Source organism: Sturnira hondurensis, unplaced genomic scaffold (genome assembly GCF_014824575.4).
Source record: "Sturnira hondurensis isolate 20B ecotype Veracruz unplaced genomic scaffold, ASM1482457v3 Scaffold0014745, whole genome shotgun sequence".
NCBI lineage: Eukaryota > Metazoa > Chordata > Mammalia > Chiroptera > Phyllostomidae > Sturnira > Sturnira hondurensis.
In genome coordinates this window covers 2,115,672-2,130,059 of record NW_028087376.1, presented here as the reverse complement: position 1 = coordinate 2,130,059, position 14,388 = coordinate 2,115,672, and the positions used below count along the sequence as shown (strand labels likewise).

General features: G+C 43.6%; 2 protein-coding genes across 5 annotated transcripts in view; both read right to left on the bottom strand.

Annotated features, from left to right (window-relative positions):
- The window catches only part of GLG1 (golgi glycoprotein 1), a 126,919-nt gene extending 126,136 nt beyond the window's left edge, over positions 1–783 (bottom strand). The window contains exon 1 of the mRNA XM_037063640.1: positions 349–783. Within this exon, the coding sequence (XP_036919535.1) occupies positions 349–783 (435 nt within the window). The remainder of the gene's footprint in view (positions 1–348) is intronic.
- Positions 784–11,376: 10,593 nt separating this feature from the next.
- The window catches only part of RFWD3 (ring finger and WD repeat domain 3), a 42,561-nt gene continuing 39,549 nt past the window's right edge, over positions 11,377–14,388 (bottom strand). For all 4 annotated transcript variants that reach the window (XM_037063636.1, XM_037063639.1, XM_037063635.1 and 1 more), the window contains exon 13: positions 11,377–13,418. In XM_037063636.1, coding sequence (XP_036919531.1) covers positions 13,275–13,418 — 144 coding nt within the window. In that variant the 3' untranslated portion in view covers positions 11,377–13,274. The remainder of the gene's footprint in view (positions 13,419–14,388) is intronic.

Below are 14,388 nucleotides of genomic sequence, written 5' to 3'. Positions count from 1 at the left end.
AATCCTGAACAGGTCTTCGGCGAGGAGCCACTGTGCTTACAGCATCACACAAAAGACTGGAGCAAACATAAACACTCTCTGGGCCTTTGGAGGGTTGCGGCCAAGAGTCCGGGTCTACATCCCATTCCCCAGCACCAGGGAGGGATGGTGGCGGGGGCGCGGGGTGGGGGTGGGGGTGGGGGGGCGCGTCTTCTCGGAATGTGCCGAGGAGGGACAGAGAAGGAAGGAGCGAGTACAGCCCAGAGGAAGGGAGGTAAGCGGCAGATCGGCGTCAGCGGCTTCCAAGGCTGGCGACACCCACCGGCCCGCACCAGGACTAGCCCTCCCGGCCCCGTTCCGCCTCCTCACCTCCCTCACGTCCTGCAGGCACTCGAGCACCGCCAGGTTGTTACTCCAGGTGTGCTTGGGACACACACGGGTCACGTCCTCCCTGCAGTACTCTTCCTCTGCCAGCTTCCAGCCCCCACCAGCCCCGCCGGGCCCCGCTCCGCCCCGCCGGGCTGGAGGCCCACCAGCCTGGAAAGGCGGCTGTGGTGGCTGAGGCGGTTGCTGCTGCTGCTGCTGTTGCTGCTGCTGCTGCTGCTGCTGCTGGAGCTGAGATGACGGAGGCAGCTGGATTAGCTGACCCGCCGGACCGCCGCCTCCAGCTTGCCTTTCGAAAGGCCCAAAGTTGGCCCCCTGGCCCTGGCCCGGTAGTTTCTCGGCCCCCGCCGCCGCCAGCAGCAGCAGCTGCAGCACCGCCGACAAGCGGAACATCCTCCGTACACGTCCACACGCCGCCATCTTGGGTCCGCGGCGAGCTCGACGCAGCCGCGGGCGCCGCGTATTTAAATGAGGGGGCGGGGCAGACAGGACCCTCTGGGCCCCTCCCCGGCCCGCAGGGACTCGCGAGTTGGGAACCTGACTCGGATCGGAACGGCCCACGCCCAGGACTTCCGTCGCCTAGAAATCCGCGCTCTTTGCCGGGAGAGTTGCTGGTGCTTCTTAAAAAATCTAAGTTGAGCGGCTTTGCCTTATTCTCTTGGTTTGTCGTCACAGGGAAATCAAAAGGAATTGGGGTTGCCACAACCAAGATGGCCGGTAGAGTATGTTGCACATTCAATATAGAGGTAAACTTTACACGGTCAGGTGTACTCCACAATCTAAGATCCTTTTTTCATCTCTCCCTGCCTCCTTCACCCCGCCTCAAAAGTCTCTCTTACCCAGAGAAGGCAGTATTGAATCAGGGTTGGGAGCACAGATTCTAGGATAAGAAATCTTGCTCTTCGGCAGACTAGGCAAGTCCTTTTTAACTTCTCCAAACCTCATTCTTTTCGTCTCGAAAGAAGAGGAGCTCTGATGTAAAGTATAATTGTGAAGATCAGAGATAATAAAAAGGAAAGCGCCTGGCCCACAACATGGAATTTAAAGTTATAGCCAGCATTATAAACAAACTGTGAAGCCCTTTGCGCGTGAATCTGATTGTACACCAGAACTTAAACTCAAGTTTAAAAGATGAGGATGGGAGGCGGGGAAAGGTGGGGCAGCGGTAGTGGAGGGGAAAAAGGAGACAACTGTACTTGAAAAACAATAAAATAAATGAATAAATTTTTAAAAAACAAGGAAAAGAAAAAACATATCTCTGAGGCCTATTAAATCTGTCCCTGGGTACTGTTCTTGCTGGGCTTTAGGCAGGGATAGGTTGTTTCAACTCAACCAGTGTCCCCACCCTTTCCTCAGGAGAGGTATCTTCCCAAAGCTTTTCCAGATTCACTGTGTCATTTAAGTCACGCATCAGGACAGGGTTGTGTTCTAATTGTCACGATCCTTTGACATTTACAATGTCCACTGCTGAAATTTGGTTCAGCATTCACAGGAAAACTGGAATGTTTTGTGTTAATTTAAAACACATGAGCATATTTCAATATTTGTATTAGGTAAAAAAATCAAAATAAATATCCAACAACAGAAGACTGGTGTGCAAATAAATAAATGACTTTAAAGCAATAGAACAATATGCAACCATCAAAAATTATATCTCCAGCAGGGTTTTAGATGCTTTACTGGCATTGGGAGTGGATACTTGCTTGTGGGGAAGGGCCCCGTGCATTGCAGGATGTTTAGGAGCAATCCCCACTCTGACTAAGAACTAAAATGTCTTCACACATTTTCAAATGTCCCCTGGAGGACAAAATTGCCCCTCCCTACAATGAGAGGTACTGGTCCACAGTAAATTTTCCACAGCCTTAGAAACCACATAGGCTATAACAGGCAAGAAAACCAGGAAAGTCAAAATTAGACGGTATGATTTTATCTACACAGAACAATCATAGGAGAAGAAGGAAAAGGGGGAAAAAGTAAGAGACAAGGATGGGAGGAAATGAAGAAAAGAAAAAGTACTGAAAAGAAATACTGTTTTTTGTGATGTAAAATAAAGCCCCCATGTGTAATGTGCACCCACGTTTTTGTGCACATTATACACAGGATTATTTTACCCATGGTATGTAATCATTAAACCCATATATAGTGTGCATCTTTATTTTTCCCTAAAAAATTGGGGCAAAAAAGGTAAGCATTATGCACAACAAAATATGGTAAACTGAGGGATGGCACAGAGATGGTAACAGTTCTGCCAGCAGGATTAAATGATCTGCCCAGGATGAACTCTGCCAGCCTAGGAACAGAATCCCTGGGGCTTCCCACTGTCCTGGTGCACCCCAGTCCAGCATGTTGGGGAATGATGGCAGCTTGAAGCATATGATACCAACTGATGACACATGTTAAAAAAATGCAGCTTTGGCTGTTTTAGCTGTGCCGACCCACAAAAGGGCAGTCAAAAACAGATCAGACATAACTAGAGCATGGGATGTGGGGTGGGGCTCTATAAGGGGCCTCTGAGACTGAATATCCTAGGGGTACAAACTGCCCACTGTGGCTGACTCCAGGTCTCTAGCTCTAAGAATAAGGGTATGTTTCCCTCTCCACCAACATTCACATCTGCTACTGCCATAAAATGGTCCTGAGACTTTTCCTAACCTTGAGCATTGAGGAAGGCAGCCCAGGGTAGACCAGATAAGTGTACATATTCATTAACAGATACATGGCATAGGTAAGTCTCAATCAGACGTGCAAGAGACATCACCAGAAGTTCTTTAAAAGTCACTAGGGGCTGTTAATTTTCTTTTTTTAATTTTTAGAAGATTTTTATTCATTTATCTTTAGAGGGGAAGGGAAGGAGAGAGGGAGAGAAATATCAGTGTACTGATATTAATATCAATACATTGTCACGTGGGCCTCTCATGCGTCCCCTGCTGGGAACTGGCCTGCAACCCAGGCATGTGCCCTGACTGGGAATCAAACCACGATCCCTTAGTTTGCAGGCCCACGCTCAATCCACTGAGCTACACCGGCCATGGCTAGGGGCCATTAAATTTCAATGATGGGTCTGCATGTGTTCAGACAAGTGGGAGATTATTTCAAGCCAGGTTAAGGCTAGAAATTGACAGTCTGCTTAGAGGAGCCAGCAGTTGCCTATCTCTCATCCTGCAATGAGGAAACCCTATGCCCAGCCACAGATTGCCTCTGGAGATAAAGAAGAGTATACGAGCCTATTTTGAAATCACAGTGACCAAGAAGCAAGATACCATGAGAAATCTGGGAGCCTGGCCAGCCCAGGCAGTGGCAGCAAGCCTAGGCCTTCCAAAAGTCACAAACCCCAGAGTCACTGGAAAGAGGGTTGACCTAATGTGGGGTCTCCTGGCTTCATTGGCTTTTCAAGATAAAATATACTACCTCTGTCACAAACTAGGAATTCATTTTACCCTTTATTGTACCCTTAATTTTTTGATTCTCACTTTCCTAATTCATTCAATAGATATCTGCTGCACAGTTGCACTGGCTTATATGATAAACAGTAAGACAGTAAAGAAAGAGCAAGTTAATTTCAGTGTTAAGTGCTATAAAGAAAATAAAAGATACTTTATTTTCTTCTATTGACTGGGGTGGCTAGGAACTTCTACATGAAGGCAGCCAGGAAAAAACTGAGTAATAAATGAGCCAATTGGCATAAAGATGACAACCATGTAAAGAAATGGATCTAGGTTGTTTTAGTCTGTTCAGGCTGCTATAACAAAAATAACACAGACTGGTTGGCTTATGAACAATACTTGTTTATTTCTCACAGTTCTGGAGGCCAAAAGTCTGAGATCAGGGTGTAGCTCAGCGGGGTTGTGGCAAAGGTCCTCTTCCAGGTTGCAGAATGCCAACTTCTCAGTGTCCTGATACAGTGGAGGGGGCTAGGAAGCTCTGTGAGGTCTCAGATAAGAATATTAACCGCACTCATAAGGGCTCCAGTCTCACGACCTAAGCACCTCCAAAAGGCCCCATCTCCTACTAATACTATCACACTGGGCATTAGGATTTCAACATATGAATTTGGGGGGACAAAAACATTTAGACCATAACAAAAGTGTTCCACAAGCAGAGGTTAACAACAAGTTCAAGCCCCTGATGTGGGAATAAGCATTTAACGTGAAGGTCCATGTGGCTGAATTAAAATGAGAGAAGTGGGGGACTAAAAGGAGTTGAGCACTGGTCAAGGGTCAGATCATACAGGGTCCTGTAGACCCTACATATACATGTTATCAGGGAGAATTCTGATTCCAACCATGACTAGGAGTTTTCATTTTCACTAAGATAAAACCATAAACTCTAGATAATATATATAAAATATCTTTGGAAGAGATTAGAAAGAAACCAATGCAGTCAGGAAATAAGCAGCAACATGCAATCTTTAAGAAAAGGAAAGTATATGGGGAACCTCCACAGCCAATTTTTTCCCCCGAGTGTACTGTCCAAGTTGTGGCTCAAATTGAACTCATGCAGTAAGCAGCAATCTTACTGGGCTAAAAATACACAGCTAGGAGGAGTTCAGAGCCCCCCAAATGGCAGGAACTTAAGGGTCCAAATACTGGAGAAGGAAACCACAGAGAAAGAGCCAAAAATCTATGAAGAAATTTCTCTTGTCACTGACTGATTCCTAAGCTGTGCAGGCACAGGGTGAGACATCAACAGATCCAGAAGAAAATAAGTGCTAATGGAACAATAAATTGGAAGAGATTTCAGTGGCCACGTAAGAACTGAGGAAATAGAAATTAGAGTTAAACCCTGCTGAGGTACAGAGGGCTTAGCAAGTACCCGGGCTTTTAACTGAGACCTCCGAAGGTTTATACCCTAGGAATAAAGCCAGATTCTAGGAGAGGACAACATCTTGGGAACAAGGAACTTGCCCTTGGAAAAACGTTAAAACTACATAAGCCAACTGTAATAAAATATGTCTCAGTGGGGTCAAGGTGATCAACCAGCACTTTGTGTATAAGACCAGAAACTTTTTAGAGAAAGATAACAACATCCAGAGCTTCTATAAGTTTTAATCTCCATGATACAGCATTGAGTAAAAATTTATGCTAAAAAGAAGACAAAATTGAACTAACCAAAACAAAAAAAGCCAATAAACTCCTTATGATTCAAATATTATTTAATGGAGACTTTATATCAGATGGAGACTTTTAAAATAACTTTTACAGAACATAAAAAAATAGAAGAAAAAAATTGGATTCTATACAAGTAAGCAAACATTCTAGAATTAAAATCCATTAAAGGACTTCAACAGGCCTGGCTGGTATGGCTCAGTGGATTGTGTGCTGGCCTGAAAAGCAAAGGGTCGCCAGTTCAATTCCTGGTCAGGGCACATGCCTGGGTTGAGGGCCAGGTCCCTGGTGGGGGCGGCACATGAGAGGCAACCACACAGTGATGTTTCTCTCCCTCTCTTCCTCCCCACTTCCCCTCTGTTTAGGAAAAAGTAAATAAAATCTTTTAAAAATAAAAATAAAAATAAAGGATTTCAACAGGCTGGGTGCCTTAATCTGTTTGGGCTGCTGTACAGAACAGCATAGACTGGGTTTGTAAGCAACAGAAATTAATTTCTCATAGTTCTGCATGCTGGAAAACCCAAGATCAAGGTGCCAGCAGACTCAATGTTTGGTGAGAGCCCACTTCTTGGTTCATACACAGCTGTCTTCTTGCTGTAATGTCACATGGTGGAAGGATGTCTGGGAACTCTCTAGGCTCTTATAAGGCTGTAATCCTATTCGCCAGGGCTCCATCCTCATGACCTGATCACCTCCCAAAGGCCCCACCATCATAACACTGGGGGTTAAAATTTTAACATATGAATTTGGGGAAGGTACACAGATATTCAGACTCCAGCACTGGACAGAATTACTGAAGGGAAGAGGTCAATAGAAAATATCCAATCCTAAGAACCCTGAAGCACCAATCCAAAAGAACCTATGCACCCCAATGTTCATAGCAGCACAATTTACAATAGCCAAGAGTTGGAAGCAACCTAGATGCCCATCGGTCAATGGCTGGATCAAAAAACTATGGTACATTTACACAATGGAATTCTATGCTGCAGAAAGGAAGTAGGAGCTCTTACCCTTTGCAACATCATGGATGGAACTGGAAAGCATTATGCTGAGTGAAATAAGCCAGGCGGTGAAAGACAAATACCACATGATATCACCTTTAACAGGAATCTAAACAAAAAAACAAACATGCAAGCAAAATGTGACCAAAGACACTGAAATACAGAATGTGCTGCCAGGGTCCAGTGGGGAGAGGGGAGAGAATCACAGGGGAAAAGGGGAAGACTCACATGAACAAGTATAAAGGACACATGGACAATAACTAAGGTGGGGGTCGGAGATGGGAGGGAGGTGGGGAGCACTGGTGGGGGCAGGGCTGGGAATATAAGAAAGAAAACTGTACTTGAACAAGAGTTAAATAAAAATTAAAAAGAAAGAAAGAAAGAAAGGAAGGAAGGAAGGAAGGAAGGAAGGAAGGAAGGAAGAAAGAAAGAAAGAAAGAAAGAAAGAAAGAAAGAAAGAAAGAAAGAAAGAAAGAAAATATCCAAAGAAAGCAGAGAGGAAAAAAAGAACTTAAAAAAAAAACAACGAATATGAGATACATGGGGCAGAAGTCAAAAGTTCTAACATACATATAATTCAACTCCCAAAAGAAAAGGAGAAAGAAAATGGTATACAGCTCAATATTTGAAAAGACAATGTTTTAAATTTCTCAAAACTGATAAAAATATCAACCTGTAAGTAAGAAGTTCTGTGAACCCCAAGTAGATAAATATTTAAAAAATACCACATCTTGGCATGTCTTCATAAAACTTCTGAAAATAAAAGAGAAAATCATTTTTTAAAGATTTTATTTATGTGGCCCTGGCTGGCATAGCTCAGTGGATTGAGTGCGGGCCTGCGAACCACACGATCGGGGTTCAATTCCCGGTCAGGGCATATGCCTGGGTTGCAGGCCAGTTCCCAGCAGGGGACTCATGAGAGGCAACCATACATTGATACTTCTCCTTCTCTCCTTCCCTTCCCCTCTAAAGATACATAAATAAAATCTAAAAAAAAAAACATTAAAAAAAAGATTTATGTATCTTTAGAGGGGAAGGGAAGGAGAGAGGGAGAGAAATATCAGTGTATAGTTGCCTCTCATGTGTCCCCTGCTGGGAACTGGCTTGCAACCCAGGTTATGTGCCCTGACCGGGAATTGAACCGTGATCAGGTGGTTCACAGGCCTGCACTCAATCCACTGAGCCACGCCAGCCAGGGCAAAAAGAGAAAATCTTAAAAGCTGACAAAAGACGCAATATATTCGAAGAAGCAATAACAGTGACATCTAACTTTTCAGTAGAAACTATGGAGGCCAGAAAATAGTGGAATGATATAATTTAAATACTAAAAGAAACAAATTACTGCTAACCTAGAATTCTACAACCAAGGAAAATGTATTTCAAATCTGAAGGTCACTCTGGCCTGTATGGTTTGGTTGGTTGGAGCGTTGTCCCGTGCATTGTGCACTGAAGGGTTGTGGGTTTGATTCCCAGTCAGGGCATATACTGCAGCTGCAGGTTTGATTGTAGGTTCAATCCCTGGTCAGGGCACATGAAGGAGGAACCAATCAATGTTTCTCCCACATAGATGTTCCCCTCTCTCAAATCAATAAAAATATTCTTGGGTTGTGATTTTGAAAAAAAGGAAAAAAACTTAGTACATACACAAAAAGCTGTACATGGATATTTATAGCAGTTTTGTTCATTATTGCCAAAGCTCAGAAGCAAGTAAGATATCTTTCAGTAGTTGAATGGATAAACAAACTGGTACATCCAGATAAAATATTATTCAGCAATAAAAAGAGAAACATCAATTGGCTGCCTTCCACCCACACCCGAACAGGGGATCAAACCCACAGCCAAGGTATGTGTCTTGACCGGGAATTGAACCCCCAACCCTTTTGTGTATGTATGGGACAATGCTCCAACCAACTGAGCCACGCTGACCAGGTGCCCTTCTTTCAATTTCGCTGTGAATCTAAAACTGCTTAAAAAATAAGTCCTAATTTTAAAAAATACTTTATTTATTTTTAGAGCAAGGGGATGGGAAGGAAAAAGGGAGAGAAACACCAATGTGTGGCTGCCTGTCGCATACCCCCTACTAGGGCACTGGCCCGCAACCCAGGCATGTGCTCTGACTGGAAATCGAGCCAGCAACTCTGGTTTGCAGGCAGGTGCTCCATCACTGAGCTACACCAGGGTTAAAGTCCTACTTTATTTTTTATTTTTTATTTTTTTAAAGATTTTATTTATTTATTTATCTTTAGAGGGGAAGGAGAGGGAGAGAAACATCAATGTATGGTTGCCTTTCGTGTGTCCCCTGCTGGGAGTTGCCTGCAGGGAACCAGCCTGCAACCCAGGCATGTGCCCTGACTAGGAATTGAACTGTGATCCTCTGGTTCACAGGCCAGCGCTCAATCCACTGAGCTACACCAGCCAGGGCTAAAGTCCTACTTAAAAAAAAAAAAAAAGAAATAAAGTCATTTTCAGACAAACTAAAGCTGAGATAGGTAATTCATTGCTAGCAGAACTGTATTACTTTAGGCTGAAGCAAAGTGTTCCCCTAGCACAGGAGTGAGGAGGAAATAGAGAACACCAAAAGGGTTAATATGTGGACAATAACAAGGGATTATAACATAGGCAATAGTGATATGGCTCCCACAGCACAAATCAAGGATGCAGATTGTGATCTCCAGGCCCTGGAGTCTAGGGTAAACACTAAAGGAATACTACAAGAATGTGTAAGTGAAATGCTAATAGAAGGGAAAAAATGCTGTAATGAGCACTTGATTAGTCCCCCCCCCCAAAAGCATATGGGGTAAATAGAAAACAATTGCATTAGGTAAGTATACTTAAAAGTACGTGCAATGGGAAGCTGCTGAAGGGTTTTTCAGCAGGTGTGTGATTTAATCACCAAGCAAAAGCTAGTAAAGGTAGTCATCCACCACCTCACAGCTCCCTTCACAGCACTGGGCAGGATGTTGGCCATCAGTGAAGACTCTACTGCTGGCACTGCTGAGTGGCGGAAATGTTCCTACTTCCCTGAAACACCCTAGCTGCTCTGTCATCTACTATTTAGGCAAGGTGAAGAGATGTTTGGGCAGAGCACTTTCCCCCTCCCTCACTTCTTAACCGTTTTTCCCATTTGAGGGGATGATTTGAGGCAACTTCTGAGGTACAAGCATCCTTTCCCAAACTTGAGTGTGCAGCTCAAACACTCGGAGCCATTTTCAAAAATTTCTGACTGTGGTTTTCAAGAATGTTTTTTTCTCAAAAACTAAGCCAGTACTGGTCCATCAGTCTTTACAGCAACACTTGCTGTAGTACAGGACTGCCTTGGTGGTCTCCCTTTCCTCAGGCAACATCCTCATCTTTGCCATGTCCAAGATTTCAAGATCAAACAGAACAGGGACCCATGAAGTTCTAAACCTGCATCCAAAAATTATCAATCCTTCAATGCTTACCTCAAGCCTCCCTAGGAAGACTTACTCGTTGTCAACATGTCATTTTTATATTCATTTATTCAGTGATTATGTTCTGAGCACCTATGTATTTTCTGCCTTGAGGATAGCACTGCCGTTAGAACTAGCCTAGGCTGGGTCTGTGCACTTCACTTCTTGCTGGCTGGTGGATTATTTTGGGTTCTATAAGAAGCCTTCTCCAGACAGGATTGGACAAGTTGGATAAGTTGCTATGGACAACTTATTAGGATGTAAGCCTCCCAGGAATGGGCCTGTTTTAACATCTCTACCATACTCAGTCATTGGCTGGGAGCAATCCTTGGTGTGGCCTCAGAGGAAAATAGATGAAATTTCAGAGGACGGACAGCAGCTGAGACATTGGTCAGTTACAGTTCCCACAGTTGGAGATCTGGGATATAAATTTTTTTGAAAAATTTTTAATTTAATTCTTGTTCAAGTACAGCTTTCTGTCTTATATTCCCAACCCTGCCCGCCCCCCGTGGGATATATTTTCATGACCACTACATGCCACACCTTGTCCTCCACCATCCCAATTTACTTCTCCACAAAAGTTGGGTAGGCAATCTCCTCCAGTGTCCATGTATTTCTGAGAACAAGCCTGAGCAGCTCCATCACCTTCTTTCTTCCCCTTCTCACTTGACCTCTGTGATGAGCATGGAACAAGTGGCTCTAGTCCCCATGTCATGGACTCAATTCACTGAACAGTGGTGTTCCCAGCCTTAGCACCGAGAAACCCGACAATCAGGGCGTTTGGATAAATGTAACGAGTTGCAATAATGTGCATGACTACTATGTTTTCATTTTAAATGCAGAAGTGAGAAATCAGCCCAGGTATTCTGGAGACAGATACCAAAAAGTGAAAGTGAGCTTTCGCCCAGGTTTCCAAACTCCTGTTAGTAATGAAAAGTATAAAATGCAAAGACTAGGTAGGATATGTAAAATTTAAATACCACCTAAATGTCATTTTCCTTTAATAGGATTTTAAACCTGTTTCTTCCTCTGTAAATTATAATACTTACTCTACAACACTGCTTTAAAAGTAATATACTGGGACGGGGCTTTGCTAGCTTAAGCCTCAAACCACCGATTTTTTTAAATTTTATTTATCTTTAGAGGGGAAAGGAAGGAGAAAGGAGAGAAATATCGATGTGTGGTTGCCCCTCATGTGTCCCCTGCTGGGAACTGGCCTGCAACCCAGGCATGTGCCCTGACTGGGAATCAAACTGTGATCCTCTGGTTCAAAGGCCTGCACTCAATCCACTGAGCTACACCAGCCAGGGCACCTCATCAATTTAAATAAGATGTCAGATCCAGGGTAACTGTATAACCCAAACCTAGTACTGCTTAAAATAAGAAATTTATCAGGCTGGGAATATAACCCTCTCCAAAGAAGCAAAGATGTCCCCGCCTCTGCTGGTGGTCAGAGACAAAAGACACCAGGAGCTGTTTAACGTGGTAGGTTCTTTATTTTCACATTAAGATTAAAATATAAAACACACAAACATTAAAACACACTAACAGAGATCCTACTGCCCCGTTTTCAAAGAAGGTAAAAGGATATATACAACAAGATATTTTCAACCTTAGAGACAGCAATGACGCAACATGGTAGGAAGAGCTGGGTGCTGTACAGGACTGGGTCTACCAGGACTGTAGACTCTGGGTCTACAATCTTCTGACAGCTGTGGTGTTGGAGGGTGGCTAAAGGTGAGGTTTTTTTTTCCTTTGGAGAAATCAGTCACATGAATGTTTCTAAAACATACAAATTTACTGGAGGAACGCAAGGATTGGCAAGAAGTGAGATTAACTCAATGTCTCCGGTAGTAGTCCCTTGGCTGCTGCGCCTAGGCAACTCGAATCAGCATCCCCTGAGTGTACTTCAAGGCCAGTCAAATCTACTGCTGCCCCAGACAAAGGGCAGCCAGGGTCTGAACACCTGCATCCCCGTGACAATCTACTGAAACCAGATGTGTTCTGCTTTTAATTCAAATCCCATTCTGCCACTGAAGCTCTAGGCCTGAGCAAATGAACTTATCAAGAGGAGTATCTCCTTTGAGAAAAGGGGGCTCTTCCCCAGGCCTTGAAAACTGGCTTTTCAAAAAATCCCTAAAATAGAAGGCCACTCTGTAAAAGGCACAACTAGAAATTGGAACTCTGGGGAAATCAACTGCAATCACTCCCTGCTGGAGAGAAATGCAGTAAACGGCTCAAAAGTTGACAGGTCATAACTATTTAAAAATAAAAACAGTAACATTTCTATGACAATTATTTAAGAAAATCACACTCCTGAGCCCTCCACTAGAGCAAAGTGCAGTGCCCAAATTTGGACAATCCAGAGTTTAAAAAAACGTTAATGGGCATCTCCTGCAACAGGTCTCCAACCACTATGACCTTCCTGAGAATAACTGCTCACTAACACCTGTGGAAAAGATCAGGAAGGGAGGCAAATCAAAAGAACTTGGAATCAAACATTATTTTTACATAGGAAAGGGGTGGCTTTATTCATGTGGGAACTCTTTTGGAACGGAAGAAACAAGCCCTTCTCCTGTTTGTAGCAGAGCAGCAGTCTGAGCAACTTCTCTTTTTTAAGTCTCTTTTATTTAGTCCATCAGTCCTGATATGATCCTAGGAGATTCAAGAGCTTTAACATATCACTCACTCATCTTTTCCTAATGAGATGGAAAAGGAATGGTCCACTTCTGAGATCCTAGGCTGGCTAGAGGGGGGAAAAAAAAGCTTCCCCACTGCTCAAATAACTGGTCTCTTTCCTTGGCTTTCACAACCCAATGAATTTAATGCACTCGGCATTAGGAAAGCTGTCTGTAGCTCACCAGCTGCCTCCATCAAGGGGCACACCAATATCCTAGCACTGCGCAACTGGAACATAACTGTGGCTGCCAAAGTAAACCAGATGTGCTCTATTACACACTTCTGTGGGGATGAAACCAAGTTGCTAAAAGGCTGTCAGCCCAGAAGGTCAGAAAGATATTAAATCCTATGCAAGATATAGTGCCCTCTTGTGTTCAACTGAAGACTTCTGCATCCATGCAGCATTAAATGTTGTCCCTTCAGGGACATAGGCATTCCCAAACCAAACAGCCCATGTGACAAGACCACTCATGCAGGGGCTACAAAATGGCTGGTGGACAATCATTTCCTAAAAGACTGCTGGGAGGTACCCTGTGTGGTCCAGCAGACAGTCATACTAATCTAAAGAAACACTGTTCCCCAAAGTTCTAGACCACAGACTTAAGTAAGTAGGGAACTTGCTTAAGGCTGTTAGGTGCTAGTAAATAACATTTAACATTAACCAGGAGCATGCCTTGTAAGTTTTAAGACCAGGGTCACTCCCACTTATAGATCTGAATCATCTTCTCTGTTAAGGTAGCCAAGTAGCTGCTATGGTTTGCCTCAAAAGGGCAGATGTCCAAGACAGGCTGATCAGCCGGCAGATCCTGCAGCAAGGAGCCACTGCCAGCATCCCAAAGCTAAAAAAGACAAAAATAAAAGATAAAGTCATTTAATTCAGTTGGGAAACTTGCTTTCTTTCCCATCAACTTTTAAAGAGATGCAGAGAGAGCACTGTCTCGGGGAAAAAAGCCCTAACCCTCAAAGATTGTATAAAATGAACACACCTGACATGATCCAGGTATGGCCTCACCTACTGTAATCAGCAATTAGTTCACCTCTCAGTGAATCTCAATACCAGCCTACCTAGCACCATCCCTTCAATATGTGCTGGGTAGTCTTTTAAGGACAGAAGGGACAATAGGACAATGTCCTTTTTCTTATGAAACCTATCTCCTTTTTAAAAATTAAAAATATTATTTATGCTATTTAGAACTTATCTTCTAACTAGTGCTTTCTTTTAAAAAACTTTTTATTGTGAAAAAAAATTAAAGTATTAAAAAACAGAATAGTAACCCAGCTGATTAAGCTTTCACTATACCTACTTTGTCAATTCTATTTTTTCTTTTCCAATTTCACCCCATTTTACCCTTATAGACTTATTTTTTTTTTTTTTTAAGATTTTACTTAGTAGCCCTGGTTGGCGTAGCTCAGTGGATTGAGCTCGGGCCTGCGAACCAGACGATCGCGGTTCGATTCCCAGCCAGGGCACATGCCTGGGTTGCAGGCCGGTTCCTTGCAGGCTAACTACCAGCAGGGGACGCACAAAAGGCAACCATACATTGATGTTTCTCTCCCTCTCTCCTTCCCCTCTAAAGATATATAAATAAATAAAATCTTTAAAAAAAAAAAAAAAGATTTTACTTAGTTTTTAGAGAGAAGGGAGGGAGAAAAGGTAGGGAAAAATCAAGGTGTGAATGCTTCTCAAATGCCCTCTACTGGGCACCTGGCCTGCAACCCAGGCATGTTCCCTAGACGGGGAATCCAAACAGCAACCCTTTGGTTTGCAGGCCAGCACTCAATCCACTGAGCCACACCAGCGAGGGCTAC